This window comes from Mastomys coucha, unplaced genomic scaffold (genome assembly GCF_008632895.1).
Source record: "Mastomys coucha isolate ucsf_1 unplaced genomic scaffold, UCSF_Mcou_1 pScaffold1, whole genome shotgun sequence".
NCBI classification, from domain to species: Eukaryota; Metazoa; Chordata; class Mammalia; order Rodentia; family Muridae; genus Mastomys; species Mastomys coucha.
Genome location: NW_022196891.1, coordinates 67,568,816 through 67,593,971, shown reverse-complemented (window position 1 = coordinate 67,593,971; position 25,156 = coordinate 67,568,816). Strand labels below are relative to the sequence as shown.

At 44.4% G+C, this 25,156-nt stretch overlaps 1 protein-coding gene across 4 annotated transcripts in view; it reads left to right on the top strand.

Moving 5' to 3' along the window:
• The window catches only part of LOC116103215 (carboxyl-terminal PDZ ligand of neuronal nitric oxide synthase protein-like), a 301,440-nt gene that overhangs the window by 240,040 nt on the left and 36,244 nt on the right, over positions 1-25,156 (top strand). For all 4 annotated transcript variants that reach the window (XM_031388845.1, XM_031388836.1, XM_031388856.1 and 1 more), the window contains 2 exons: positions 8,677-8,785; positions 20,174-20,315. In XM_031388845.1, coding sequence (XP_031244705.1) covers positions 8,677-8,785; positions 20,174-20,315 — 251 coding nt within the window. The remainder of the gene's footprint in view (positions 1-8,676; positions 8,786-20,173; positions 20,316-25,156) is intronic.

The following is a 25,156-nucleotide window of genomic DNA, read 5'->3' as shown; positions in this document are numbered from 1 at the left end:
CTGTAATGTGATTTACTTTGTGCGCCTGGCCCTGGGGGCTCCCCCGTTGCTAGTTGACTGGCCCCTTGGGAATGCTTAGCCATTAGAACTGCTTGACCTTGTGACCTCCAGTGTCGGTTGCTGCTTAGATTTCTGGGAACAGAAGGAGATCTGAAAAGCCTGCAGAGACTAGGCAGGAGGAGAAGGGCCTGTGCGGCAGAAGAATAGGGTCCAGGAGAGAGAAGAGTAGGGTCAGAGAGCCAGGTCAGAGAAGATGGTTGGTGCAGAAGAAAGATTGAGGAGGGTGGGAGAGGAGAAGGCATTTGAGTCAGGAGACTCTGAGCTGAGCCAGAGAAGATGTTAGGGGATGGTTAGGGGAACCCATGAAGAACCCACAAAGTAGCGAGAAAAGAGAAAAAACATGCTACAAACACCTTATAATTCTCTTAATAATACGATGGGCCTCCCCCCACATGCACCATTTTGCAATGGAAATGACCGAGTCTCAGTGTTCCTTAGCTTTAAGTGGTAGAGCAGCTGTGATGCATGCGGCTGTTCTGTTCGTTCTGTGATTTCTCTACAACATGGGAGTCTCCATGTACGTATGGGGAGCCAAAGGGCAAAGGTACATACACCTGTGTGTACGATTTTCACTGGGAATCTATCACTGCTGCCTCTCTCCATGGGATGCTTGAGGGGCTGTGTTCACCGTCTTGCCCACAAGAGGGAAAACTGTCACAAGGAATGGAGAGGAGTCTGCCATTTTATCGGCAAGGGCCTTCAACGTGTGCCAGTCAGAGTAGAGCTTCTGGTTTTCTCTCCGCCTTCTGGTTCTGGCCGGAAATCTTGTTCCTAAACAAGAGTCTTGAAGAAGCGTGAGCGCCCTGAGATGTATAGAGAAAGCAAGGATTACCCCAGGCAGATATGAGCAAGCTCGGGGTGAAGACTGCATTGGCTTTTTGTCTTTGGGATAAAATACTTGAGAAAGATAACTATGGCCAAGCTTTCTGTTCAAGGTCAACTGGCGACATTGCTTTTCGGACTGTGGAAAAGCAGGACAGTAAGTCAGAAGGGCATAGTGAATGGCTTCTCCCTTTATGGCAGCCAGGAAGCAAGGAAAGGGGGCATGGGGAGAGAGGGAGGGAGGGAGGAAAGAAAGAAGAGGAAGGGACTGGGGGTGGGGTTTCCTTCCGGGGCATGTCCCCCAAGACCTACTTCTTCCAGCTAGGTTCAACCTCTACATTTTTGTCATCTCCTCACAAGGTTATCTATTTATGGATCCTATAACATAACATACATATAGTAATATTTAGCGACTATGAGTAGATGATTCTTGACACGGTTCGGGCTCTCATGATCAAGTCACCTCAGGACCAGGCCTCCAACACCTGAGCCTTTGGGAGATGCTGCATATGCAAATGCTAACACTGCCTTAGAGGAAAGAGAACTGGTAGGTTGTATAAGTGGATTTGGGTCTTGACAGCCAACAGCAGGTGAAGTTATTTTTAAGACACGCTAAGTGTTGGAGAAGGGCGAAAGCTTTGAAGTATACGAAGAGGATTTTTGTATGGTTTTGTTTTTTTTTTTTTTAAAGAGATGCTGGCTCTTTTTCTTTCTTCTTCTTTCTGTCTGCTTGTCAAGTACAGAACAAGAAGAAATTAACTTATCATGCACTTGGCATTTGGGAAGGGCTGTGTGATGCTTTGTGGTTGATTCAAGCAAAGCAGGGGAGATGTTAGGGAGACATAAGAAAGAACTTGTTAACAGCTGTGAAATTAAAACATAAAGTGACTGCAGAGATTGGCCACGAGGGTGCCTTAACTAGACTTTCAAAAGGTAAGTGTACATTTGTCTGCTCTCTGTAGATTTTGAAAACTCGGTAGAGTGTTTATTTCTTTCTCTCAGTGCACAGTAGATATTTTGCAACAGTAGCAGAGATGCTTATCTATTTATTCCTTGAGGGGACCTTATAAACCATCTCTGGGTTTGCATTTCTATGCCTGCGGTTAAGGCAACTAAGGAAAATGAGCCTGTCTGCCAAAAGTTTCTTCCAGGTCTGGGATGTGAGACTTCCTTCTACAGGATACTGTAGCAGGTGACAATGTCACAATATCCTATGAAAATTCTATGAGGAACTTGTGGGTGTCATTGCTGGGGTTGATCCCCTTCTCCCCGCATCCCCCCCACACACACACACACTTCATGCCAAATAGCAGCCCCGAGAAAGCAAAATCTGAGGAAATCCTGCTTCTGTTTTGAGCACAAGGGATGAAAACGATGGAAATGAAAGTAACTGCTAATGAAAGAAAAGCAGCCAAAATGATAATGAGCACCATTAAAGTCCAGGAGAAGGAAAAAGATAAGCAGACCAAGCCAGTGATAAGAGAGAAAAATGATCAATGCAGAGGAAGGTCAATGTTATCCTAAGATTAGGCTAACAATTAATAAGCGGCATGGGAGAGAGTGTGAGACAACCCAGGGCGGGCATCTGGAAGTGTACTGACGCTGTAACACTGTGTGGGAAGAGAAAAAGACAGCCCGTATCCAGGCAGTGTCTGAGGGTGGGGGTGAGGGCTGTGTTCCTTCCTGCAGATTCTCTGTATGTTCTGTTGGCAAAGCACAGGGCATGCTGGCCCCTCTTCCACCCAGCACCTGTTCCGAACTCTTTCCAGGGTCTTCCAAGGATAGCACATCCAATTGGAGGATGGGTCGCCAAACTCCTCTGAGATGTTTAAGGAGTTGTTGCTCCTGAGTTCAGAGCCAACCTGTAAGGATCATCCCCCTCTTCATAGTTAAGAGTCAAGCTGTAAGGATCCCCCTAGTCATAGTTGAGCGTCCAGTTGTAAGGATCTCCCTCGTCATAGTCAAACATCACCCACCTGGTCTGGAGCTGTTTTCTGGTTTGCAGTGTTTCACCTCATACTTACTTGTCCCTGAGATTTCCCTTAAGAAGATGACTTGATTATGTCTCCACCAACTATAGGTTATGTTATCTCTTATTTCTTCCCCTGGGCTTTCATTCTCCTCTGTCCTATGGGATGCCTTTCTGAGTTGGGAGTGCCCATGTCTTACAGAACCTCAAGAGAAAAGTCTCTGTTGACCTGAATGAGATTTGTCATTGACTCAACCCACCCCAAACTCTAGCAGAGGTTTGATCTCTAAAATACTGCATTAGTGTTATTGATTGAAAACTTAACTGTCAATAATGTTTAGGGATGGGGTTTTAGAAAATGATTAGATTAGGTCAGATCAGATCAAGAGGGTAGAACCCCTTAGCATAAAGTTCATAAGGTGCTTGATAAGGAGAGGGAGAGAGACCAGAAGACATGCAGAGGTACGCATCTTTTCTACTCTGGTCATGCAGCCAGAGGGGACCCCTTACCAGATCATATACTGTGCTGTTTAGATTTCCAACCTCGAGACTGTGTCGCCATAGGGATCTCATTATATTAATGAAAAACAGACTAATACAGTTCTGTATTTGAGCTATCTTGTCCTACCTCTAAAGGTAGTGATATGGGGACAGCAGAGAATGTTTCTTTGTACTTCATTTGATATTTCTAGGCTTACTTCCACAGTTTTAAAATATTTGTACAACACGGACTACCACTACTTGTCATTGTCTAATACGGACATTATTGCCACACTAAACAATCTTTCTACTATTATCATTTCAAAGATTTAGAATGGAGACTGAGGGAAGGAACCGAGTCTATTCCAAGGCTCTTGGCACCTCTAGAGCACTGGCCTCAGGGTCTGTGCTTATGGCAGGGTTGGGATGGCTGGATGAGACCTGGGTGAGGGTAAGGCGAGACCAGGAAGAGGGTGGAGGCTTCTCTTTGAGTCTGGGATGGGGAGGAGGGAGCCTAAACACAGAACTGACAGGAAACCTGGCAGGGAGCTTAAGGCTTTCCACATTCTGTGCAGCCATGTAAACTCAGCGGACTCAGTGAAGACGAGAGGCACTAGAGGAAAGATGCTAACACACTGAGGAATGTCACTCTATTAGTCAAGGTTCTATAGGAAACAGAGGCAACAAAATGAGTATGTGTCTATGAATATATGTATACACATACATATGTAGGCATGCACACAAGAACACACGCGTGAGTGTGCATGTGTGTATACACACATACACACACACAGAGAGATTTATAAAGAATTTACTCATGTGATTCTGGAGGCTCTCTTCTGTTTTTTCCTCCTTCTGTCAAGTAGAAAACTGATCTTCATGTTAGGAACACTAGAACATATATGATTTAGAATGTGTATATAATATACATGTGATATATTATATACAAATATATTAGTATATAATATATGTAAATAATATTTATAATATATAGTATATTATATATTATATTTATATACACACATATATATGTACATGTATAGACATGTATAGACATATATATACAAGGAAGTAAGGCATCTCCTCTCAGTGTGACCAGACTTTAGTCCCTTGTATCCTGAAGACCATGATTCCAAAATAACCATTTGGTTGTCTTTGTAACTTGTGCAGCATATAGATGAGGTTATAAGAAAATATCCTGCCTTTTAAAGAGGGGACATTTAGGTCCAAGCATGGTAAAGAGTGGATTTGTCATTACCCGTAGACAGAATCTGGAAGATGGAGTTGAGCAGATGGCCCATGAAAGGTTGGAAGAGGAAACAGTGACCATTAGGAGCCAATCCTAGAAGCCAGGTACCAGATGAGCTCGGAAGCCTGCCTCACAGCAAATGTGCAAAGCTTTGAAGCTGTGAGTTGACCACAGTGTGAGCTGTAACTAAAGAGAAAACAGAGATACTCTGATGAAAGTTCAGCTCGTAGACTCAGCAAATATTCATCATAAGATATTCTCTGTGATGTTAGATGGCTTTATGAAAGTGGATTTGGTTTTGTGAACTGCATTTCAAGGAGTCAATGGCAAATTGCTATATGTACAGAAAAGGTTAACAAGGAAGGGCAGTACTCCTGTTTACTGAGCAAATCATGCATTGTGTGTTACGCGTCAGGTTAAATGTAGTATACATATGTGAATACTTAAGATAGTGCCAGATAGAAGTCATTATTTTGGACGCTGGAACACAAGGTTGTATCATTTAAGTGTCTTGCCTAAGTCCAACAGCTAGGAAGTAGCAGACCTATGACTTGATCCTGGATCTTTCTCACCCCAAAGTTCATATTCTTTGCACAGTTTTAATCCAACCAGAGCAATAAGAGATCTGGAAATGGGTGGTTGAACTACTAAAGGAAGAGGAAATGTTTAGTTCTAAAAAGGAATTAACAAAATAAATATAAATGAGGTAGTTGGGGATATGTAGTTTTGAAGTCATTGCCAGCTGGGGAGAAGGTTTAGTTAAGGTCCCAGAGAAGGGAACCACGGTGGCAAATATGGATGTAGTCTGAACAGCTGCTGCTTATCAACCTCTTTGTAAGTTAGTCCCTGCATCCCTCCTTTAACCTCTGTGAATGAGGATCAGCAGGGTGACCTGCCCCACTTCACAGCTACAGAGCAAGGAGCCAGAGCAGGGAGGAGATGTGGCTAAGCAAGGAATCCTTGTAGCCAGTCAACCACAGTGCCTGTGAAATCTAAGTCTGTCCTACCCTAGGGCCAATGTTTGTACCCATTTTCCTTCACTGAATTCCTGTGGTAGATTTCCAATCAACATAAGGTAACATTTCCAGGTAGATGAACTACCTATCATTGACAAATCTTGACTGGCAAAGATGTTGGGTTTCAAGCCTGTTGTCCTTAAGATTGTTGGGTTTTTCTTGTTGTTGTTGTTGTTGTTGATAATGATGATGATGATGATGTTTTAATCTGAAATTCTATTTTATTCTATGACCATCATCCTTAACAGAAACACAGGTGTGCCTATAGATTATTAGTCCAAGAAGGGGAGGGGGAGGTCTTGGTGGTGGGTCTTGTGGGTTTTTATTAGTTTTGTCTACTGAAGTCCTACATGAAGATTAATACCAAATATAGTTTATCCAAAATACTGTGTAGATCTCACTCACAGTGGAAAGTGTATGGATGTAAGATTCTGTACAGGTTCACTGTTATTTTAAATAGTGACCATTATAATCCTGTGCATATAATGAAAGGAAAGCAAGAGATCTTTGCATTTGAAGAGGAAACAGAGCCTTGCAAGCCTTAGAATCATTACTACTTTAGCATCCCAGCCTTATTATGATGAAGGGTAAGAACGCTGACCAGGACACTTTGGGAAAGCAGGTTCAGAGCAATCCTAGTCTTAAGAATAAAGATAAAGACAGAGGGAGAAGAGGGGAGGAGGCAAATTCCTGAAATACATTTCTCCTCCCTCCCCTGTTTTGACCACCCCTTTGTCCACAGTTCTTCAGCAAACCAGGTGATGGAGAATGAGGTCTTGGTATTTCTGCATCTAGAGGTCTACAGCTGAGCTTCTGCCTTCTAGACGTGGTCATTTGCCGAGGAATGAGCTGTGGTGGGAAACTTCCTTAGTCCTTGGTTCTGCTGCTAGAAAGTTTCCTGTATTAACCAAATAATTATTTTTGGCTACATAGAGATTGCTTACCTTTTATAACAACACATGACACTTCGACATGAACTCCGCTACAGCTAGCAGAGTGGTCGCCAGAAAGCTACAGTCCAAAATGGAGCAGCAGCTTCCATGCAGAGGTTGTTACCAGATGCTCTGAAGAGGACCTTCGTCTATTAAGGTTACATTACCTTAGCTCCACACTGCTCCCGCATCACTGTCTTGCTGGCATGCTGGTTCACATTCATCTTTGCTGTATCAGTTTTCAATCCAGTTCTTGGTCCTTAGGGTTATTACATAATAAATTAAAAACTTGATCAAAGGAGTTTTATGAGCAAGGCATCTGAACTAACTGGGCCTGACTTCCCGCAGGGATAAAGAGTAGCTGAGCAGACTACATTATAGGCTCTCATTAATGACAGTGGGAATGCCTGTCTCTCACGTGCCAGTCACTGTGCTGGCCCTGGGAATGCCAAGGTGGGGTCCTTAGTTCTTCAAAGAGCTTCTGTACAAATGTCATAGCGTGGTACATGTTATGACACAAATGAGCCACAGGGGTTTGAGCAGCTCAGACCACTGAGGGGAAGAGAAGGTTTCTCTGATCCAAGTCTTAAAGGATCCCCAGGGTGTCCCTAGGGATTAGACTAGCTCTGTAGACCTGGGTAAGTCAGGACTCTGGAATGAGATGCCAACAGGGCAGATCCTCCATGCTAAGGGGTTTGGGCTTTGTCCTGCGGGCAGGAGGAAGCCTTTAGATGGTTTTAGGATAAAAATAGTGGAGTGTAACATGTTTTTGAAACGATCACTGCTGGTGCTGTAAGAACGGGATGGCGGTAAGGTACGAAATAAAGAGACACATCAGGGCGGGGAGGAAGATATTACGACAATCCAGATGACTGAGAACAAAAGCAGACTGGGAAGACGAGAAAAATCAAATGTAGAGATAAACTGGGAAGGTGTCCTGAGGAAGTTGATCATGAGGAATGGGTACTGGCAGCGGTGGAGAAAAGACAGAAAAGGCTGTTCCCTGAATTTCTACCTGGAGTGGATGCTGTGCCGTCAAGGCTGGGTGGAAGAGAATGACGGGAGGGGGTTGATGGCGAGTTCAGGTATAAGGCAGTGAGTGTGAGAAACCTGAGAGTCTTCAGGAGGGAGGGTGTCTAGAGGAATAGCAGCATGGACCTGGAGTACACTTAGGAGAAACTGAGGCTCAGCTGTTGGCATGCTTATTCCATTGATAGGGATACAGTTTGGTATATTTAGAAGGCTAAGGGGATTCTATGGGTCCAGCCACCAGATTAGCTTGAACCACAACTGGTCCTTTTTCAAGCCCTTCTGGCACCTTCTGTGCTCCGTGGGGCTTGTATTCTTTCTGTGTCCTCGTCCTGTAGTTTTTGCACAGATTTTGCCCAGCAATCTCTGTGACTGCATTGAACATGTCACCTCGGGCTTCATATCCCTGTGACGTTGCTTGTCCATCTTTCCTAAGACAGCAACCTCCACTATACTCTGTCCCTTACTCCGCTGGATTTCCTATCTCTGCATATTTTAGTTGTGCACCAATATCTACACATAAGCCTTTTGAGCTCAGGAGTTCCCCAGTGCCCTGTTGCTGGAATGGTACCTGGTTACTTGTGTTTTCAAAGACTCGTGAGGTTTCATGTAGGAACCTGGTTCATGTAGAGGGCGTGGGAGATGGAATCACTATCACCAGGAGATCTATAATAATGCAAATGTCCTTTGATTTCCCAACACGGTCATGATTGTTAATTTTCCAATTAACTTCCTTGGGAATAAATGTGAGCAGGTCTCAGAAAACTTGTGTATATTGCTCTAGGTTTAATATAGATTATTTGCTCAGGCAAAAGATGGGAGCATTTTTTTTCTCCTTCCAACAGACAACTTACCAAAATAGGTTTGCCACCTCTGGAGGAAGTCAGTAATAATGTGGTTTCCACACCCTACCAAAGCTGCTCTTGTACACCCGGAAGTCACTCATGAGGGCAGCCATGTTTGTAGAGCCTGTGGAAAGTGCCTCCTGCATAGTGGCTTTTTGATCCCACAGGGAAAGGACTTCTTTTGACAGCTCAGCTTCAGCCTCCCTTGGACAGAGGTTTCCTGTTGACATGAGAATGCCACATTCAGTGTGTCTTTCTGTTGCTCTTTCTCCAGGATCTTCTACGTCTCTCATGACTCCCAAGACTTAAAAATCTTCAGCTATATCGCTCGAGATGGTGCCAGCAATATCTTCAGATGTAACGTCTTTAAATCCAAGAAGAAGGTAAAAGAGCTGCCTTCCATCCTCTTGCTGTTTCTCTCTTATGGGCCCAGCACATCTCTGTCATTGACTTGTCTCCCTGTGGAAGGTTTAGAGGTAGATGTTTTAATACCAGACCTAGTTAGCCATCTGTCATTACTCCTGTATGATGAAACCCTCTTTGATGTTAGAGTCGCCTGAACTTTATACTTAGTCCATTGATTGGTTGATTGTCTTTTGACAGAGGACCAGATAAACAGGACCAGCAGTGATGCTGACTTTAGCTCACAGTAGGAAAGAAACATTAGCTAGGGTGACCCTTCACCCCAATCTTGCATGTAAATCAGCTTAGGATAGGGTATGATGGTAGTTGTCAAGGGAAAGTATTTTAATATGGCAATATTGACACTGAGTGAATGTAATTTTTATACTTCTGTAGAGGTGTCCCTTTTCTCTGCCATTTCTCTATGAGCCTGACACACAAAACTAGAATTTCGGATGCCTCCCTGGAGAGTAGAAAATCTAGAACTTAGTCTACCCTCTTATGGTAGTCCAGAATGATGGTAAGCCGATTGCCACACCATTAAGCCTCGGCTTCTTTGAAGATATATTGAGGGTAGACAAAATTATCATTTTCTTTTAAAAAAATGTCTTGTTAGCATATAGCAATTATACAATTATGCATAATAATGAGATTTATCATGACATTTCCATACATGGACATAATGTACTTCTGTCATCTTCATTCCAGGCATCCTGTCTGGTTCCCTTCCTGCTTTCTCTGATGCTCTAAAACCAACATTTTCTAAAAATAAATGCATTTTTTAACATTTATCATCTAAAAATTTTCATGTTAAAATTACTGTATGTAAGTTTCCGAGAGGCCCTGAAGTTAAAGAAACCCCTTAACTTCTTTAGTCTAGCATTTCACAAACTGACTTGGCTACAGAACCTTTTTTTTTTTTTAAAATACAGTATATGTTAGTATCCTGGAAACTATTTTCCTTCAGAAAAAGCTGTGGAAAGCACTGCGGCATTTCTAAGGCCCCACAGATCTACTCTTCTAGAGAGAAAGCATTAAGTAAGTCTGACTTCTTGGGAAACTTCCAGTGCCCTTCCCGCACATCCTATCTAATGCTTTAAGCCTTCTTTCATAGATTTGTAGGTACTTTGTCATTATCAAAAGGGAACAGTACCTGACGAGGCCAAACTTTACAAATACAAATGTTTCCTGACATATGATGGGAGCTATTTCATAATATACTCATCTTAAATTGAAAATATTATAAGTTGAAAATGTATTTAATATATCCAACATAGCATACATGATTGCTCAGTACCACAGTACTTTATGGGTCATTTCTAGGAGTTTTTGCTTGCTGACATTACCTAGTATCACAAGCATTTCTTACTGTATACTATGAATCTAGGAAAAGATCAAATTTTGAAGTACAATGTCAGATAGATAGATAGATAGATAGATAGATAGATAGATAGATAGATAGATAGATAAGTAGGTAGGTAGGTAGGTAGGTAGGTAGATAGGTAGATAGGTAGGTAGATTTTGCACTACTATATAGTCAAGAATTACCAAATCAAACCATCACACTCATATTGTACAGGTGTCTTATCATGCAGAGAATTATATATTGCTAATTAGCCATACCCTCTAAGGAAATTTGTGCCCTAACCCACTCTGTTTTCAGGCCTTGCATTGATTGATTGATTATTATACTGGAGATGGAGTTTAGAACCTTATACCAAGGGTCTATCATTGAGCTACATTTCCAGCTCTCCGGCCCCTTTAAGATACATCCTTGAATGGGCTAGAAAGTACTAGAACTGAGAAGAAGTGCAGCAGTAGGAAACAAGAAGTAGCCTCTTTGATGAGAAGGGGGATCCATTGCCAGACTTAACTTTTATATAACCATACAGATGAAAGGGAGGCCACAGCCGGCTGCGTATGAGCAGACTGATGGGGACTGGAGCAGGAAGGAGGAGAGAAAATCAGCCCTCGTCACTGAAGAGGGACTCGAATAGAGCCCAGGAAGGCGAAAGGCTCTGAAAAGGGAGGAAGGGGATTCAAAGTGTCCCTGAAGGATGTAACTTGGACAGTCTGTAGCGTTGTCTGGCCTGCCACCCATGAGTGAAACTCCCCTTTCTCATTGAGTTCTCACCAGTACAGTAATGACAGATTTGAATTCTAAATAACATGTAGTCATTTACCAAGTGCATCCATTGTTTTTCTCATTAAATCTTTATAATGTGTATATAAGAGGAAGGTCAACGCAAAACAAAACTTTGCATCTTCATTTCATGTTAGCGCACCCTACGTGACTCGCAAAGTTCTCCTTAAAGGGTAGCAGTTAGAGCCAAGGAAACATGCAGAACAAAGGAATTTTGTACAAGAAGCCTAAGTGAAGGTGACCCTGGGCTGTCTCTGCCTTGCTATGGGACCTAGTGGCACAGGCAAGTTGGGGTGACCTGCTGCCAAACCAGAGTAAGAATGGCCTCTACCTCAAATGTGGCTCTTGGAGTTAGGCATTGAATCAAGTTCCTGCTGCCCCAAGACAAGTCCTCTGCCTCCCTTCACATTGGATTTTTTTTTTCACATCTCACAACTCTCAGAGCTGGACCTCGTTCTCTGGCTCTTCTGTTTTCTGAATTCTTTTAGCCCTTACCTGCTGAGTCTGTGGCTCTTGGTGGGGTTGGTTCTCAGGCCCTATGCTGGCCTGCAGCCATGCAGCGAAAAGAATTCTTTCCAGGCTGCCTGGACTGTGAGCTCTGTTGCTTCTGAACTCTAGACGGGAGGACCAGCTTCCAAGCCAGGAAAAAGCAAAGAATTGTTCAACAAAGGAAACCCAACTCGGGAGGGGTAGGGAATGTGTCTGGAAGGCTTTGCACGCCATCCTGGTTGGCCTCGCAATAAGGGTTTAACTTTCTTACAAAGCACTTCTGGATTCAGGAGATAATAGCTTAGGAAGGAGTTTTAATTGACAATTCATAGGTATACTTAAGAGATGGGGGAGAAAGGGCTATAGACCCTGTAGAAACGTGTCTTGCAAGGATGTTTGTGGACTAGTAGAGTCCCATTAGAGACCCATTGATGGGAAGCCAAGTAGACCCAAGAGGGATGAGGGAAGGAGGGAGGGAGGGAGGGAATGGGAGAGAAGGAGAGGGAGAGAGGGAGAGAGGGAGAGAGGGAGAGAGAGAGAGGGAGAGAGGGAGAGAGAAATAGAGAGAAAGAGAGAGAGAGAGAGAGAGAGAATGAGAGAGAGAGAGAGAGAAAGAATATGAAAGAATGAATTATCTAAGTTGTAGCCTTGGTCCTTCTCCGAGGCCAGTCTGTAGTGTCATTTAGTGTTATCACCACTTAGATATAAAACTCCTTTCTCAGAGTGCCCCAAATCAATGTGGCATAGATCCCCCTCCACCTGGACCTCCACTCGTGTCTACATGGTGAACAATGCTTTGCCCCCTCTTGACAACTGGCAAAAGTAAGGACCCAGGATACTAAATTACCCATGGTCACATAGTCAATGGATAATGCCACTGAGGTTAGAGCTAGGCTTCCCAGTTCAGGGCTGTGACCACTCGTCCAGTGGCACGAAGCACGAAACGCCAGGAGTCTCTCCGGCCATCTGATAAGATGCAAAGCGTGTTAGGAATGCTGGTTGTTGTGTGTGCGGTGGATTGGCGCTGATGATCTTTAAGGAGCGAATTCTGCATGCAGATTGGGGCAAAGAGGTCCTAGCACCCTTCCCACCCGTGCTAGGACAGGGTGTGACCTCCTGATGAAGACTCTCTAATCACCTAGTGTTTTCTGGGCCTCCCTTCTCCTCGGGCGATATGATGAGAGTGTCATTCACAGGGCTGTTCCCATCTTGAGCCATCTTCTTGCCTGCTCTCTACCTCTCCTGCAGTGTGGATGTCAGCCTCCTGTCATTTCTTCACAGCCCCAGGAGGGTGCATTCTGTGCACATGGCTGTCCGTATTAGCACATCAGCCCAGGCGCTGGTAGTGATTAGCAGGAGCTGTGGGGAGCTCGACCAACTGCAAAGGCAGCATCTTGAAATCATCTTTTTTTTTTTCTTTCCTTCAGTCACAGTTCAGTTGGCTTGGGTAAGACATTGCCCCATCTTGTCATGCTCTTGTCAACAAACTGGGGTCCCCAGCTATAAAGCTGAACTGTCGTTTAGAGTTTACCATAGATTTGGAAGGGTGATGGCAGTCATAGGCTAGTGACACTTGGAAAGGTGAGTTACGTTGTCCTTTGCTCTTACAGACAGTACTGAGATTACAGCTTAGTCTTGGAAACTCTGTGATCCGTTATCTCCTGTCCGTGTTGAAAGTCAGATCCACGTTAGAAGTAAACTTCTAAACCAGGCAATCATTTATTGTCTGAGGCAGCCCCTCAGACAATAATCAAGCCGTCAACAGTGTGGTAGACAAAAAAAAAAAACCTGACCCAATTATCATTTCAAACCCTTAGCACCTTACATACAGAGGTCCACATATAAACATATTCATGCTTCAGTTTATAGTCATTCAATAACTCTAAGCTAAAGGTACCTTTATTTTATTTTGCATGTATGGGGAAGTGTTTATGTTCATGCAGAGGCCAGAGGTCAACTTTGGTGTCATTCCTCAGATGCCATCCAGTTTGTTTTCTGAAACAGAGTCTCTTCCTTAGCCTGGAACGTAGGCTAGGCTAGCTGGCCAGTGAGCCCCAAGGATACGCCTGTCTCCATTGCCCCAGGACTAAAACTCAACATGAACTTGGGCCACCATGCCTCATGTTCATGTTCTCTCCCACTCCTTCACTTTCCCACCCACAGAGAGAAGGAGAGAGAGAGAAAGAGAGAAAGAGAGAGAGAGAAAGAGAGAGAAAGAGAGAGAGAGAGTCTTTGTGTGTGTGTGTGTGTGTGTGTGTGTATGTGTGTGTGTTTATTTGTATATTCTGGGACTCAAACTCAGGGCCCTCAAGCTTAGGTGGCAAATTCTTTACCAGCTGGGCTCTCTCCATGACTCCTTCCTGAGATACCTTTAAGCAATGCATTAAAGAGACATGGTATTCAGTTCTGTTTTTGTTAAGATTCTGAGGTAGTTGAGTTCCACATGAAAGCACTATTTTATTGCTGTGGCAGATGAGACTTAATAAAATTCTTTCCATGACTGACTACATGGAAGTCAATTCCCCAGAACTCAGAAGTACTTGGAAGACCAATCCCCAGTGCCCAGAAGATAAAGAACTGGGTATACACAAAGCAGAGAAGAAGGATGGTGGGCCATAGCCAAGCTTCTTGACAGAGTACACACTCGCTCTTCTTTTTTGCCTTGTGAGCAGCTCCATCATCTCTCCATCTCCTGTGCACCTTGCACTTTATGCTTTCGTTCTGTGCTTTCCTTGCTCATCTGGAGGCTCTTTAATCATCTCCACAAGCTGTAAACAAGAGAGCTTTGTCCAGGCAGTAAAATTCCCAAGAGCGCCAACAGTTATCAAATCAACTTTAGGATCTGACAAATCAAACCATGCTCTACATATACACTGCACTGCAAAGATTCCCCAGTGTGCACAGCCAACAAGTAACAGGCTCGCTTAGACTAAGAGAATGAAATGGTCTTTTAAATGACTTTTCTGTAGACTACCAATCAAGTATGGGAATCAACATTTGACTTCTGTCTTCCCAAAGCCAATACCAGTAGACTATACCAGCCTTTGTGTGCTTTTTAGCAGATAGCACGGGTTACAGAGAGTAGTGTCTTCGTAGCCATTGCAGCACATTTTGTCAAATATGAACACCCACCATGTTGGAGCCCACGTTAGGCATAATGAGCAGAATAGCTATCCGTTGCATCTTGACTTGGTTTGTGTACGAGGACGAGAGGTGTGCTAGGTTGAGAGAAGGATTTTTTTCAAGAGGATAGAGAGTTGATTTAAAGGAATAGGGTGTGCTGGGAGCAGAAGCGTATCGTTCCGATGTCTCTTCCTTTGCAGGCCTGTTTTCACCAAATTGCCTGTAATTGGCACTTCTAACAAGTGTCAGTGCTCTCCCTGTGCCACTGAGAGCCACTCTGAGGCTAGGTATTCCTTTCCAGCTCTGAAAACATCAAAGGAGCTGTATCCAAGCTAATCTCGATAACCACGAGGCCACACATGCTTTGAGCTAAGAGAAATTGGCTGCTGGGCAGGAAGATCTGGTCCGTGTGCCACCCAGCACTTTCAGGGGATTATGTAAAACTAAGCTGGATTTGTACAAAAATCATGCGGCATAATGATGCTTTTTTTTTTCCCTCTCTCTCTCTCTCCCAATCTAGTAAATCCCAGAGAGTAGCCAGATCTCTGAAAGCTGGAAAAGGCAATCTTCCTAATAGTCCACTTGCTGACTCCGCCGTGTGCATGAGTGCCTGTAATCTTTAAACTTCTGCTTTGATTTCCAAATGTCATGAGATCCGGGCAGCAGCTTCCATGTGACCCAGGAGACCTAAAGTATTCGGTGGCAGCCTCTGAAAGAGTTCGTTTTAAAGCTTCTCTTTAACCAAGTTCTCCCTCTTAGGTTCAGACATGGCCTACTACTAAGCCCCAGCATGGATGGCTCCTGCAAACAGGACCAGTTTTCTGACTTAAATGAGTGGGGTTAGCCTATAGAAAGGAACCCACAGGGCTGTGTGTACAGAGTGTCTGTGAGAGGATCAGTCTCTGCTAGGTGCACACTGCCCCTGCTGGCTGGCTTCTCTTAATTGTTCTACTACCAAGACCTTCTTATAAAGTCCTCTAAAAAGACTTTTCAGTACTGACAGAGGAAAGTCTTAAAGGTCAAGGGGCGTCTAGGCTCAATATAGCCATTGATGAGTAGTGTTGGAAGCTACCTAGCTGCTTCTGACCCTCAGAGTGGTGAATGGGAAAGACTACATACCTGCAGAGTTATAGAGTTATTCCACAGAGCGGACAGGCTGGTTTGCTATGCACTAGGTCACCACATGACATCTGGGCTTCTCATCTGATATGCCACCATGTCCTTTTACTGTGAGTGGAACATAGCCTTTATTTAAAGAAGAATGAGAGAAACTGAAATGAAGTCATTTGACACCAACTGTGCACATCTCCAAGTTGTAGTCACCCACTTCTTCCTGCACAGAAGCCATTTGGCTAGCTCGGAGCTGAGGTGCGTTCGCCCTAATGGGTTTTCCTCCTATGATATGGGAAGAGACAGTGGCTACTGCCCTTTTGGCCCTAGGATATACATAGAAAAAGAGATTCTTCATATTTCTGTTATTGATTAAAAAAAAAAAAGTCCCAGCCTATTGAGATCTAACATTTTCCTGACTCATCTTTTCATGCAATGATTTTTATAATCAGAATAAAGGTTTTTATTTCTATTGCATTATTTATTTATTTGTGTGTGTGTGTGTGTGTGTGTGTGTGTGTGTGTGTGTGCACCCATGCATGCGTGCATGCACACATACCCACCATGATATGCATGTGGAAGTCAGCAGACAGCTTGCAGGAATTGGTTCTCTCCTTCCACAGTGAGTCCTTGAGATCAGACTCAAGTCATCCCCATTGAGTCGAGACAAGGACTGGATGTATAACCGAGGGTGGCTTTGAACTCCTAATCCTCCTGCCTCTTCCTCGCAGCCACTGGGATTATAGGAATATGACACTACACCTGCCAAAATAATGCATTTCTTGAGCGCCACTGTATGTGAGCCCTGTGGGAGGTGTCTTATACATTCCTGGCATACCAATTCCCCATGCAGTACCTGGCATACCAATTCCCCATGCAGTGAGATGCAGTGAGAGACACGTACTGTTAATTTACATCCTCAGTGGCCTAGAGAACCTTAAATGGGAGAACTCTGATAAGGGAAGGATAGATGACATCAGAGGCTGAGGGGACGTGCCCCTTCCAACATGGGGGAAGGCATGCCCAGTACGTTCTTCATTTTCAAGGGAATCAAATAGAGCTCAGAGTCAGTTGTTGATTCTAGAAGATGCACTCCCATGTCAAAGTACTGTATGTATGGAGCATTCAAACCAGCGTGCACCCTTTACAGCCATTTTGGGCTTCTAAACAGCTGGGCCTGTAGATGTGGCCACACCTCTGTACTTGTTGAAGGTGGCAGAAGGTAGAGTGAGCCAGAGTTCTGAGGCTTTCCAAGCTCAGTTCTGAGCACCATCCATTATCAGCCAGGGATACATGAGAGATAGAAATCCTCCATAAAGGCCTTTCCCACCCACCTCAGCCTCTGATATAAATCCAAAACTAAGTTTATAAATCCTACCCCTGCACCTATCTAATCTCATGGTCCAAGGACATGTTTATGGAGCTTTAAAAATTTAATACCTTAAAAGCTAGTTAATGGAAATGCCTGTGATTTACAGAGGTGATGGAAGCTGTACCATGTCTTTCTTGGGAAAATTTGAAAGTTTATAGCAACACACCCGGGAGTGAACTTTGTTTCCTGTGTGCCTGTATCTTAAAGAGGGAAACTGAGTTTGTACTCTGGGAACTATGGAAAAAACTGACCCAGTCCTTGAAAATATTTACTCAGAATGAGATTTCTGGGTTAATTTATATAAGAAAGTCACAAAATTAAGCCCTTAGTCTTTACATATTACTTAGTCTTATCCATGTTTATTTAGCTTTTCTGCCTCATGTAAAGAGGTCTGGAAGAGGAAAGTCTGCAAAAGTTAGCTGGGGAGGGGGAGTGAAATCTTCCATGCAAGGGACATCGGCAGGCAGAAGAAAGCCCATATGTGCAGTGACTTGGTAAATGAGCTTTGCCATTTACCGTTTGCCATTGAGAAGCCATAGTCTCTTAGTTAGGGTTTTACCACTGTGACCAGACACCGTGACCAAAGCAACTCTTATAAGGATGACATTTAATTGGGGCTGGCTTACAGGTTCAGAGGTTCCGTCCATTAACATCAAGGAGGGAACATGGCAGCATCCAGGCAGGCATAGTGCAGGAGGAGCTGACAGTTCATCTAAAGGCAGCTAGCAGAACACTGGCTTCCAGGCAGCTAGGATGAGGGTCTTAAAGCCAACACACACAGTGACATACTTACTCCAACAGGGCCATACCTTCTAATAGTGCCACTCCCTGAGCTGAGCGTGTACAGACCATCACAGATGGGCAGCCTGTTATTCTTTGCAGAAAGGAGTTAGGGAGGAAACCAGAAGATGGGCACAGGGTCATCACTGAGGCTGGAGTATGCCTTCTTTTCACCTGAGGGTTGAGCTTCCTCATCCATCCTTCCGTCCAGGGAGCATCTTTACAGTCGAAAGTGATGCAGATGCACTCACGAACCCACAGCAGCTGTAGTTACCTGCATGCCCTACCCATAGTTAAGGCAGTCAGTGTTCTAATGAAGAGTGGGAGGAGTCTGTGAGTGGGAGGGGTCTGTGAGCCCACCTCTAATTGAGGAAGTAGGGTCAATTTATGGTTTCTAGGGCAGAGACAGTCAGCTTCCCTTAAAGGTGTAGCTCCTGATGAAGTTGCCCGCACTCCACCGGATGGCCTCACAGAAGTGTATGGACAGCACAAATTATAGTTGATGGGTTATTCCAGAAGTGGAGGGAGGCATGAAGTTCTGAGGGATAGGCAGATGGGGTAGAGTGGAGAAGAGTTAAAGAGAAGAGTTTAGGTGAATACGATCAAAATATATTGTATGAAATTCTCAAATCATTTACCAGTAGTAGTAGTAGTAATAGTAGTAGTAGTAGTGGTAGTAGTAGTAATGGTAGTAGTAGTAGTAGTAGTAGTAGTAGTAATAGAGTAGTGGTAGGAGTGGTGGTGGTGGTGGTGGTGGTGGTAGTGGTAGTGGTAGTAGTGGTAGCAGTAGTAGTAGTAGTAGTGGTAGGAGTGGTAGTAAAGAGAGATGTAGAAAGTTGTCATGCTTGTCATTGATTTGTTAGGTACCATGCCCTCCAAAGTACAGGTTCTCATGTTTTTGGAAGGAGTTCATGAATATAATATGGGGGATACAGACAAATATCAACATCCTGAGATGCATAAGTGAATCAAAGGGCAACCCCAGCAGCATCCCCTAGACCTACCAAAGCATTGGACATTAGTGTAGCAATGCAGTATCAGCTGCCTTGTTCTGAAAAGCCTACCTGACTGGTAATGTCACCTGGGTGGGGGTAGGCCTTGAACACAATCAGCAGACTGTATGGTGTCAGTACATAGTAGTCACGCCCGAACTCAGATCATTCAGAACATGGCTAGTGCTCCATGTAAGCCTAAAGTGAAGTCTAGTGAAGTAGCCCACAGTTGATGAGGGAGAAATGTTTGGCTTTCTTTCTTCACTCTGGGCTCTAAGATATTTTACATATTTTTCATTTTTTAATACTTGAAAGCAGATGAGAGGTAATTAATCATCAAATTATACAAACCGGTTAAAACCAGTGGAAAACCTTTGAGACCACATCCAGGGACTACCCTCCCTTTCCCCCAATGTGTGCCTGCTGGGTCTGAGAAGGTTTCTGTGCCCTCCCTACCTCTCCTTACTAAGTGGTAGAATCCTGAAATACTAGGAGAACTCCTATTGGGCTCCTAAAGCAAGAAGTTAAATAGCAGAATAAAAGCAAGAAAGGAGCTGCACCATGTCCCAGAACATCATTGCTCACACCTGGCCCTGGAGCTTCATTCCTAATTTCTTTGAGTAATGGTTTCAATTCCTAAACCTTTCATCCATTTGAATTAATTTCTTTATATATCATTAGGTGTTAATTACATATGTTGTAATTTTGTTAATTTCTGCATATGTTGTAAGGTGGGAGTTTAAATCATGCTTCTGTGTGTGAATGTTTACTTTTTCTAATACCATTGATTGAAGAGATTCTCCCCATTGTGTGTAGTTGGTGGATAGACCTGGGTATATAATGTCTTAGAGAAAGGCTGGGAGAGACATGCCTCTGCTCTCTGCTGGCCACCATGGGTGTGTGTGGCTGCCAGTCTTCAGGTGGTTCTGCAGTAGCCTTTGCCTTGCCCCATGGAGTGCCATCTGTGAAAGCTCCTAGGAAACCTGACATTTGAAGATGGCTGAGTCCCTCCTAGTTTGGTGGGCTCATTGGACATTTGAGAGTAGCTGGCAACAGATTCTGAAGGATCAGAACTACTTTTACTCTGGAAGGGACAAATGAGGCCACGTCAGGTTCTAAGTCCAGAATGGAAACCCTTGCCTCTGGCACCTGTCTTCAGGTGACGATTGCCTGAGGACTGGGGTGACACAGGTGCTCTTTCCAGAATCCCTGTACATCTGAGAGATGCTGGGTATTTCTGCCTCTTTTCCTTCTCTGGCTGCCTAGGTTTCTGATCACCTTGCGCATCCTCAGCCACAACGGTCTGGTGTGTCCTTGTGGAATCTCTGCATCCTTCACTGTTTTCTTTCTTCCTTCCCAGAGTCAAGCTATGAGAATCGTTCGGACTGTGGGGCAGGCCTTTGAGGTCTGCCACAAGCTGAGCCTGCAGCACACACAGCAGAATGCAGATGGCCAGGAAGACGGGGAGAGCGAAAGGAACAGCGATGGTTCAGGAGACCCAGGTAGGCACCATGGCTGCAGAAGGAGAGGACCTCGGATGGAAGGGTAAACCTCCCCTCACCCCGAGAGCCAGCCTACTAAGTTACCTAAAAACTAATTCTAATAATTTCACCATTACATCAATTATGGTTTTTTTTTCCTTTTGTTCTCTTTTTGTTTATTTTAGCTCTGTGACAAGTCCTTAGTGTGTAGCACAGACTGACCTTAAATGTGAACTCCTCCTGCCTCAGCTTCCTGTATGAGAGAGATGGTGTTAATGTGTTCCAATAACAACTAATCAGAAATAATATCCACTGTGACTTTTTCTACCGGAAAAGAAGTCCATTGACAGTTTAACAAAGATAAAAGTATTTAAGAATAGATTACATATTCTGCTTGAAAAATAGAAGGCCACAACATAGTATTGAATGGAAAACCTGGACATTATAAACATGAATTCTATGTTTTACACAGCAAAGATTTCTAATAGCAAAGGGGACATCATGGTAACCTTGGGTATGCACATATTACACTATTCAAAAAGCCTATGGAGTGTAGTTAAAATGGTGCCCAATGGAAAGCACAGAGGTCCAGTTATTGGCTTCAGCAGATGAGACATCCCGAACATCAGATGAATTAAGCATTCAAGCCAAAAAGTTAGAAAACAGAGGGAGCACAGGCAGGAGAATCATGAGTTCAAGGCCAACTTTTGTATCTAGACTCTGTCTCAAGAACAAAAAAGTTAGAAAAATCACAAAAATGAATCTCATATGTAAATAGCAATATTGCCACGTGGTTGGACAGATGGACTCTTGGTTTGCACTGTAGCTACCAGGCTGTGTGTAGTCATGGGTGTGTTCTGCTCAGCCTTAACCTCAGTGCCTGCTTCTGAAAACACAGCTCATAGTGTGTGTGTCTCAGAGGCACATTGTGATTGCAGGAGCGGATAGATTTTAAAAGGCCAAGTCTGATGCTTGGTACCTAGAAAGCACTAGACATCTGCATGTTAGCTCTTAGTGTTTGAGCACAAATGTGTGAAATTTTTAAAAACAAGGGTAGAAGCTTTCTTAGAAAAAGCAAATAATAGAGGACTGGTTTTCTATATTTAAATAAATATTCATGTATATGTAACCAGGTAAAGCTGTACTGCTGTAAAGTAACTGAAGAGCTCAAGACAGGAGGTCAGAGACAGAGCCAGATACACGTGCTGATTTACTGCAGAATCCCCAGGGAGGATAGTGTGTAAATACCTAAGAAACTTGAAAATTTGCATGCCTTTTGACTCTTAAAGTATCCTCATAGTATCTCTAAGAATGTATTCTAAAGATAGACCTATACATGTGAAGTGATGAACATTCGGTATGGTTATATAAGTGAAGAATCAGCTATAAATCCAAAGGGTTATAAAAGGCATTTTTTGAGGCAGGGTCTCACTATGTAGCTCTGGCTATCCTGGAACTTGCTATATAGACCAGACTAGCCTCAGACTTGCAAAAATCCACCTGCCTCTGTTTGTGTCTCTGCCTGCCCCCCTGTCCCTCAGTCCCTCTACCCCTCTGCCTCTCTCTGCCCCTCTCTTCTTCCTCCTTCCCTGCCTCCCTGCCTCCCTGCCTCCCTGCCTCCCTGCCTCCCTGCCTCCCTGCCTCCCTGTCTCCCTGTCTCCCTGCTGTCTTGATTAAAGATTTCATGCCTGACTATGAAATCACTCTTAAATACAAAAAAGAGACTGTCACACGGTGGCTAAGGAGAATGACTTCGTTAATGTGAACTGACATAAAGCCATCTTAAAATATTTTGTTCAATCAAGTTCTAGAACTGTGGCTATACTTGCTACCAGTTACATTTTATTATAAGTACATAGGAATAATCATCTGTATATATGTGAGAATACATGTATGTTTCATCTGTGTGCACATACAAGCTTACTATGCATAGAATCTTCGCAGCGTGATACACAGGAAAGTGGGAACATGGATCATTCAGTAAAAGGAAGCTGGGTGACTGAGGTGAGGCTGGAAAACTTGCTCCCCACTGCACTTACAACTTTTCTACCCTGGACATATATTGGTCATAAATTAGGAAAACCTAGCATTTCGTGTAGTGCTCATTTTCTATGTGACCCCAGGGGGTCACCTTGCTTCTTCCTTGGCTCACTCATTTGTACCAACTAAGGCTGCCCTCTGGCTAACATAGCACCGCAGTGATCTTGGCTAATAAAAGTGATCACTAGGCAGAGTCTTGTGTCTTCCTGTGTGTGCTGGACCACTCGTGACTCAGGATGGGCTGTGATTCTGATGTAAACTTAAAATCTTCTCAGCTCTGCGCTCTGAGTCCTAGGACGGCAAACACTTCACATGCATGTGTGGCTATGAGTACAGAGTACAATGGAGAGAGTTCCTGGCCTCTCTCGGATGCCCTGTGAGACCTATGCCTGACCACTTTGCTCAGCGAATGGAATCTCCCTGCTCACTCCTGCATTGTGGGGAGCTATAGAATGCTAGCTGTCTGTCGGCATTCCTTTTGTATATATGACTGTGGAGGTTATGTGGGTGCATGTGTGTGGGTGGGTGGGTGTGGGTGTGGGTGTGTGTACATGCTTTGTACATATGTGTAGAAGTGAGAGGACAATCTTGGGTGTCATTCACCTTTTCTTGTTTTTGCTCTTTTTTGAGACAAGTTCTCTCACTTGGGTAGACCTCATCACCTAGGCTGTGATGCTGGCCAGCAAGCACCACTCCCCCTCCCCCGGGCTTTCCCTCTCTCCCTCCCAAATGCTGGGATTACATACAGGTGGATACCCACCATGTCTGGCTTTCCTCTACCTGGATTCTGGGGACCAAACTCTAACCTTGCAGGCACTGCGTAGACCGAACCCTAACCCCAACCTCTAGTAACACTTCTTTGTCACTGCCCTGCTACCTTATTAGTGGAGAATGGGAGCCTACATCTCAAGAGCGCTCAAACCCATGCTCACATTGGCAGCTGGAATACCTGTACACGAAGAGATGCTAACCAGAAAGTAGCGGACGCCGTCACTGGTGAAGCCGCTTACTTCTAGAGCGGAGGGGACTAGACACGGGGTAGTGCCAGAAGGTGAGCAGTTGAAGACCCTTGTCATCACAGAAGCCCTGTTGGAAGTGGTGGCTGTGATTTCCAAGTAGCCAATCAACTCTGGCCCTCAGTTGCCGGCCAGGAAGGTCAGGCTGGCCTGGGCTGGCTCGTTGGTGAGAACTGCCCATAGGTCTTTTATTTGTACAGAAGGAATGGTGTTTCCCCCTTCACCTCCAGCCATGTGCTGAGCGAGTTGATGTGATTTCCTGACATGCTAAGGAGGTGACTCTGGGCAATCCATGGCGTTCCCAGAAGGGATCACTTCCTATTCTTTGCTTCCAGTATTATTTGCCACTTGCCCCCCACCCGACCCCCGTCCCTGCCACCCTTGTACCCCAAACTCCTTCCTTCCTGTTCTGGGTTTTTCATGAACCTTCAGCTGTTGTTAATGCTGTGCCCTCTTCCAGGTGGCCAAGTGTCCCCTTCATGCAGACTTCCTCCTCATCCTGTACATTCTCTCTTCCTCCTCTGGGAGGCATCCTCTCCAGCTCCTGTTCTCCCATCCTCTCCCGTTCCCCTTTCAGAAACACATTGTTTCCTGCTGTGTCCCTAGGCCCTCATCACTCCCAGATGATGCCCTTGACATTAATGTTGAGCCCTCTGTGTGCCAGGTGGAGAAAGCCCTCTATCTAGAATGGGCCGAGAGCCCCGAGAGCATAGGGACCTCCTAGCACAGTGATTACTTGTCAGATAAACAGACAGTCAGTGTGTGCAGCCAGTGACAGCATTCCTTTTAGTCACTGTCACCAGTCATTATAAGATGCTTACTCAGTGCTAAGATGAATGTGGAGAGGAAGCGATTTCAACAGGAGTGACTTCTAAGCCACCTCCTTGATTAGGAAGGATGATACTTGGGCTGGGGGAATTAATAGAGTTGAGGTCATAAACACAGAGGAGGAGCACAGAAAGCTGAATGAGTGTTGTTGGGAAGCCGGTGATGGTGGTAGTGGCTACAGAGAGAGGGTTGCTCTCTCCGGCTGTAATGGAAGAGTCAATAGCCTTCCACCCACCCTCCAGTCATGGTGGGCACCACTACCCCTCTCTTCTGTTACCTTTTGGTGTGTGCATGTATTTGTGTGTGTGTGTGTGTGTATGTGTGTGTGTGTGTGTATGCTTAAAAGACAGTGTCCCCTTTATGTAGCCTTGTCTGTCCTAGAACTTGCTATGTATACCAGGCTGGCTTCAAACTCACAGAGATCCTCCTGCCTCTGCCTCCTGAGTGCTAGGATTAAAGGCATGCACCACCACACCTGGCCTGGCCTATTGCCTTTTTAGAGACTGTTTTCTTAGCTCACATTAATATACATGAATTGTCAGCTGCTCGGCATTTTCCACATACCTTAAAGAGGGTACAATTATGTAATTGGTGTCCCACAGGTAGTATCGGGCCCAGAATGCTGGTTCATTTTGATCATCTTGACATAAACTAGAGTCACTTAGGAAGAGACCATTTCAATTTGGAAATTGCCTGTATTAGGTTGTACTGTGAGGCATTTTCTTGATTTTCTTGATTAATGATTGATGTGGGAAGGATCAGTTCACTGTGTAAGTACCATCCTGGACAGGTGTCATTTGGTTTTATAAATAAGTCTGCCAGGTGGTGATGGTACATACCTTTAATCCCAGCACTCAGGAGGGAAAGGCAGGTAGATCTCTGAGTTCGAGGCCAGCCTGGTCTACAAAGTGAATTCCAGGAGAGCCAGGGCTACACAGAGAAACCTTGTCTCTACAAACCAAAAGAAAAATAAGAAAA